The 6,679-nt window shown below is 34.6% G+C and overlaps 1 protein-coding gene across 1 annotated transcript in view; it reads left to right on the forward strand.

Moving 5' to 3' along the window:
• The window catches only part of LOC101495095 (glutathione gamma-glutamylcysteinyltransferase 3-like), a 7,778-nt gene extending 1,677 nt beyond the window's left edge, over positions 1 to 6,101 (forward strand). The window contains exons 4-9 of the mRNA XM_073366614.1: positions 1 to 85; positions 577 to 740; positions 1,523 to 1,574; positions 1,731 to 1,958; positions 2,057 to 2,569; positions 5,654 to 6,101. The exon at positions 1 to 85 is cut by the window's left edge and continues 14 nt beyond it. Of these exons, the coding sequence (XP_073222715.1) occupies positions 1 to 85; positions 577 to 740; positions 1,523 to 1,574; positions 1,731 to 1,958; positions 2,057 to 2,569; positions 5,654 to 5,722 (1,111 nt within the window). The 3' untranslated portion in view covers positions 5,723 to 6,101. The remainder of the gene's footprint in view (positions 86 to 576; positions 741 to 1,522; positions 1,575 to 1,730; positions 1,959 to 2,056; positions 2,570 to 5,653) is intronic.
• The last annotated feature ends 578 nt before the right edge of the window (positions 6,102 to 6,679 follow it).

Raw genomic sequence — 6,679 nt, forward strand, 5'->3', positions numbered from 1 at the left:
TGATTTTCGCAACCATGTGATTTCATGTTCTTCGTCTGAGGATTGTCATGTCATTGTGTCTTACAACAGGACTCATCTCAATCAGGTATGGTAAAGTAGTCTTTCCCCTTCTGTTAGTTAGTGTTACGTTATCTAATCATAAATACTGTAATAACATTCTTTTATTTGACTTAAGTTCTCAGTTAAGGTCGTTTTTGGATTAGCTTTTAACTTATGCGTGCTTATGTCAATTAAAACAAGTTTACTGTTCTTCACCTGTAAAAAACCCTTGTAAACTTATAGATGTTTATGAAGAAATTAAATAAGAGATCTTCTAAACATAATGAATTGCATATACTAATTTCAACTTATATGAGAAGTTTTTGTTCAAAAAAACTCATGGTTATTACAAGAATGCTTTAATATTATTTTTTTCACAAGTGTTTCATGACAAGTATATCCAAACTGCCTGCAAGTCCATGTCAAGTCTATTTTCATTTTTAACAAGAGTTTGGGAATTAACTATTTAAGATCTTTTATACATAGAGATGGTTTATAGAAGAAATGATGAAAATTTGTCATACTGTTGGGTAACAGACTGGAATTGGGCATTTTTCACCACTTGGAGGATATCATGCTGAAAGGGATATGGTCCTTATATTGGATGTTGCTCGATTCAAATATCCTCCTCATTGGGTTCCCGTTACTTATCTTTGGAATGCCATGAATACCATTGATCAAGCAACTGGACAACATAGGGGGTAAGTTCTTGTGCATTTTGCATTGTTAGATTAAGCATATTGGTTAGTAGGGTATTTCCTACAATTTTGTCAATACGATGTAACCTGCACTGCTGTTTCAATCAACTTGTTGTGATTCCTTTCAGGCTTTCACTAAAACTAAGTATTGCTATTCCTTTAGTTAGTATTGAAAAATGGGTACTATTTTACTATTTATAAGATTTTCATCTTATGTGATGTTTTTTTTTTTTATTCAACTTTATAAACTTTTAAAATGTAATATTTCATGGCGTGTATGCTATGCTTTTTTTTTACGATGAACTAAATTATTATTTTTGCCCTAGTGTATTCACATTAAACAGAAAATATCAGAAAAACAAAACTCTAGAGGATGGTTGTTGTTCAATTCATCTATAGATTATAAATGTACATCTTCCGAGTCCTTTTGGTGAATTTTTCTTTTGGGGGCAGGAGGAGGCAGTAAGTTTCATTGCAGTCATGTTGTAGTTGCGACAAAAAAGGGTGGAAGTACAACATCTTTACCTCATATCGTGGTCACAATGCACTTACTCTTGTTTAATCACCATATTTATCTGATTGGTCATTGGTAGTTATCTGCTGATGAAATTTGGCTTAGCTTTATTTAGTATTTAGAAATTATACTATTTGATTGTATCAGTATATCATTAAAGTCTGCTAATTGCTGGGATTTGAAGGCTACAATTTTATGAAATCTTTTGAGTTTTTAAACTCTGCAACTAATCTTGTTGCCCTCCATTTATATTTCGACATTGGTATTTCAGGTACATGATTATTTCAAGGCTTAACAGGGCACCGTCAATACTTTATACTGTGGTACTGTATTACTGGTTGATTCTTTGTCAAACCATTGGAGAACATAGATAAATTATCTAATTTCATGAGTTTTTTATAGTTTGTTTTGTTTATGCTTCAAGCAAATCATCTGTGCTTGTAGATTACAGTAAATACTTACTTTAAGACTATCTGCAGAGTTGTAGACATGAAAGTTGGAGCAGTGTTGCCAAATTTCTAACCGAAGATGTTCCTCGCCTTTTAAAATCAGATGATCTGAAAGACATTCAGGAAGTACTCTTTGTTGTTTTTAAATCTCCTCCTAGCGAATTGAGAGAGTTTATCACTTGGATTGCTGAGGTTCGTAGGCAAGAAGACGGGAATCTCACATTGAGCGAGGAGGAGAAAGGAAGGCTAGCAATCAAGGTTTTGAAATTACTTACTTTTCTGTTAGGGGAAAAATTATCTCACTCTTGAATTCGATAAACAAACAATCATAATGCTTGGGTGGTTTGAAATTTCAGGCAGATGTATTGGAACAAATTCGGTCAACTGCACTCTTCAAACACGTGACAACATGGTTGGATTCAGAAAGGTCGTGTTGTGATACCACTGCAAGCCTTGATGACAAAGATATGTTATCGGCACTTGCTACACGTGTTTGCTGCCAAGGGGCGGATCTCTTGACTGGTTGTCGTTTGTCAGGTGGAAAATGTTGTAGTCAAATAAATGTAAAGCATCTGAATGTTGATAGTGAAAATCCGGTAACATTGATTTCCGGAACCGTTACAACTGGAGGCAATAGTGAACAAGGAGTTGATGTGTTGGTCCCTTTGTGTCAAAGGAAGCCGAGTAGCTTGTGTCTCTGTAATGAAGGTCAATGCATTGGAATGCACCCTTCTACTGCAGATGTCTTAACAGTGCTTTTATTGGCCTTGCCCTTGCATACATGGTCAGGCATTAAAGACGAAAAGCTGCATCTGGAAGTTGCGAGCCTTCTAACAACCGAAAATCTCCTTCCCTTGCTTTCGGAAGAGGTAATGTGCATTTCTTAAGAACCAGTTTTCCAGTCCTTTTTTAATCTAAAATTTGAAAAATTACTAAAAGTTCTCTTGATAAAAATATGGACAACAACGAAACAATGTGCAGTGATTTTATGCAGAATAAAAGTGACTATTTTGTCTATATGGTCAATTTTGCCTACAAAAGGAGTTCAAGTTTAGCAATTTTCCCCATAAATTTACCATATCTTAAATTAAAGGGTAAATTACACTTTTCATGTTTGTAATATTCATCCAAGTTAATTCAGTACACTTAGTTTAAAAATACATTTTTAATTTTTCTAGTTTTGAAAACATACAATTCAGTTTCACTTGAACGCCTTGAAAGGCCATTTACCATTTCATTCATATATATATTTGGCCGAGAATTCTCCGAAAGGTACTTAACTATTTTCCTTACTCTATTTTCTACCGTTACTGCTACAACTAGAATAGATACCATGAAATTGTCAGTAAAAATGGATTTATGCCTTTCTCATTGTTATTCCTTGTATAAATAGAGATTATAGTCTATACTAGTAATTTCAATAAATAATTACAATTAATGAGAACAAATCAATTTCTGATTTGTGTAACTTATTCTAGAGACAAATTGATAAATATAATTAATGAGATTAATCAATTCCTGATTCACAACTCCCCTCAAATTGATGCGGATGATCAAGTAGCATCAATTTGTTAACAAGAAACTGATGGCGCGGACGAGGAACAACTTTAGTAAGATCATCTGCAATTGAGTGTTGGCGCGAGGAAGTGAAATAACATGATTATCACAGGTCTCCCTAATAGAATGACAATCTACTTCAATGTGCTTTGTGCACTCATGAAAAACAGGATTGGAAACAATTTAAATGGCACTTGTATTGTCAGCATAGGGAGATGTTGGCTCTGTTTGAGGAAACCCAAGTTCAGACAAAAGACCACAAAGCCAAATTATTTCAGAACAAGCAATTTGAATTTGTTGATTGTCGTGATAAGAATGTAAATTGTGCAAATACGCAGACGAACCTATCATGTGATTCGATGCACCAGAATCAAGAAACCATGGATGAGAAACATCAGAAAACTTACCCTGGATGCCCAAGGCTGAAAGTGCATAAAGTACCATTTTTTGAATCATTTCAGGCTAAATGGTACCGCCCTCAAATGCACCACTAGAAGAAGGACCAACTACAAGTCTTGTCATGGCATGGAATGCCTGCATCGAACGTTGTGTGGGTCGTGGGGGACGTGTGGGACAGTCAGAGATGAGATGACTTTGTTCTTTGTAGTAATTACAAAACTTCTTACTGCAACTACGAGCAACATGTCCAAATTGGTTGCATGAGAAGCATTGGACCTGTCGCATATCACGACCTTTACCTCTACTCTGGGCAGCATATGCAAGCGTCACAGGTTCAGAAACAACATCATGAGACATGGTTCCTTGAGTAAGGAGACGTTGCTCCTCCGTGAGAAGCTCACCAACACATGTATCCGAAGAGGGAACATGACTTCTATTCAGTAAAGCACCTCTAACAGCCTCAAATTTCGGACGAAGCTTCATGAGAAATTGATCCCTCCTACTGGTATTGTAGACAATTTGGACATCCACGAGAGAAGTCTTGGGAACAGCGGCATGTATAATGGCAGAGTGTTATGTCCACAAATTTAAAAACCAGAATAGTATTCCTGAACAGACAAATTACGTTGTTTGTAATTGGTTATCTTTAGCTCCAACTGAAAACGTTTGGCTGTATTGTCTTGGTTGTAAATACGCTCAGTTGAGAAAGAGCGCAAATTATTGATCATTTGAGGATCAATAGTACTGAGAGTCCAAGAAATAATTTGAGCATCTTTGATTTCCCACGCGTCTAAAGCAACTGTCTCTGGTGGTGCCTTAAAAATCTCATCCAAGTGACTCCATAATGCTCTCCCTTTGACATACATCTTGAGTTGAAATTCCCAAGTAGCGTAGTTATTTCCGGTGAAGCGAACACAAAACTAATCTCTTTCTTTTTCCAAAGCCATGAAAACTAGTATTGTTGCAGCCAACAACAAAATGGACGGGACAGCAAAACGTGAACATCACAAAATCACAACTTGCACTGGTAAATAGAGGTTGGAACCTAACACGTCCACAAACTTAGACTTGTGAACAAGAATAAGTGAACAAATACAATCACAAGCCAAAATCGAATCAGAAATCAGAAACACAAGCGAACAAATTCGACGACGAACAAACTTGATCCCGGAATCACAAATTGAAGCAGAAATTCAATTGCGACCAAGGAGAATCATATTTCAAGCAAGAGTTACGAACAATGACAACCGAGATCAAGAAACCACGAGCAAGAAAGCAGAAAGGGATTTCGAAAAATTCGAAAACCTAAACTCCAAGAAATTTAGGATCGTAACAAGCTGATACCATGTTAGTAAAAATGGCTCGATGCCTTTCTCATTGTTATTCCTCGTATAAATAGAGATTATAGTCTATACAGGTAATTACAACAAATAATTATAATTAATGAGAACAAATCAATTTGTGTAACTTATTCTAGGGACAAATTAATAAATATAACTAGTGAGATTAATCAATTCCTGATTCACAGAATATGTTGCCTTTTTTTTAATGTAGAGTTTATTCCAAATTTTCCACCAAAAGGTTACTCTATCTGATATTAGAGAAAATTAAATTAAATTTTTGATCAAAATGGAGTTAGTTGATCCCTGTCCAACCCGTCTATAGGAAAAAGGCTTGAGCTGATTTAATGTTACCATTGCCTAATCTACAGTAAAGTTTATCTGGGAACAAAATTCAAGTGGTAAAATGTAGCTTACAATTAATTAAATCTGCTTGCCCTTATTTTACTTAGTATGAAACCATATAGCTCTTTTTCCTTTTTATGTGTTTATACTTATAGCCCTTGAAATCTCATCCAAGAATTTAATTTTAATACTTAATACCATTTGTTCAATTCTCACAGTAATATCATGACACAATTGAAGAGATATTTAATTAATTCAATCTTTACATTTCATATGATGGTGATACTTACCAACCAGTTATTCATGATCCAGGTTTTGTTCTTGCGAGAGCAACTTCACTCTCTCATGACTGATAATGGTGCTCCTACTCCTTCCAACTGATGATACTCTTAGTTTTAGCTTATGTAACGGGCTCCTACAATAAAATTAAATTCGACCCGGTTTTAGCATCGGTTCAATACATAACATTCACATGTTGTAGTGGTCATGTTGAATAGGTCAAAAACCAACTATAGCTTTACCTTTGTGTGTAAGGGATTTAAAACTGCATAACTATAAAATAATTGTGTACACATGGGAAGAATAGCATGTGGATCGCATTACACATTGTTGGAAGAAGAACATTGGTGAAAGGATTGAAGGATCTTTCAGTCTTGGGCCTTTTATGTGATACTAGGAATATACTGTTCATCTCTGATGTTATCATTTGGAAAATTGTATGCAAGAGATCAATAAAATAAAATAAGTTTCTGCTTGGTTATTTTTCTGCTTGATTTCCTTATGCGTGTCATTTAGCTTTTGTCCCACACCATATTCTTATTGAAATGACTCATTTCCTTTCATTTTGTCAGCTGCTAGGTTACAAGCTATCTTTAAAATGTATCCAAGGAATTAATTTGATATTTGCTTTCAACAGCTATTATAATTTCATGATTCTTGCATTTTTCATATCATGAAAAATATATATATATATTGCTTTCAACAGCTATTATAATTTCATGATTCTTGCATTTTTCATATCATGAAAAATATATATATATATTGCTTTCAACAGCTATTATAATTTCATGATTCTTGCATTTTTCATATCATGAAAAATATATATATATATTGCTTTCAACAGCTATTATAACCTAATATCTGATACTGGTAAATCTCCCTTGAGTATTACTTACATAGTTAACCATGGTTTAAGACTCATTTTTTACCAAGGATGGCTTAGATGCTTCTCCCCAATCAAGCACTAGAAGAAGGTAACAAAGCCTTAAGTAATGACATTATTCTTGAAAGTTCCATCCAATCAATTATGTGGCAGGAGATTGATTAAATTAGGGTATG

The sequence above is a fragment of the Cicer arietinum genome, chromosome 3, assembly GCF_000331145.2.
Source record: "Cicer arietinum cultivar CDC Frontier isolate Library 1 chromosome 3, Cicar.CDCFrontier_v2.0, whole genome shotgun sequence".
Classification (NCBI taxonomy): domain Eukaryota; kingdom Viridiplantae; phylum Streptophyta; class Magnoliopsida; order Fabales; family Fabaceae; genus Cicer; species Cicer arietinum.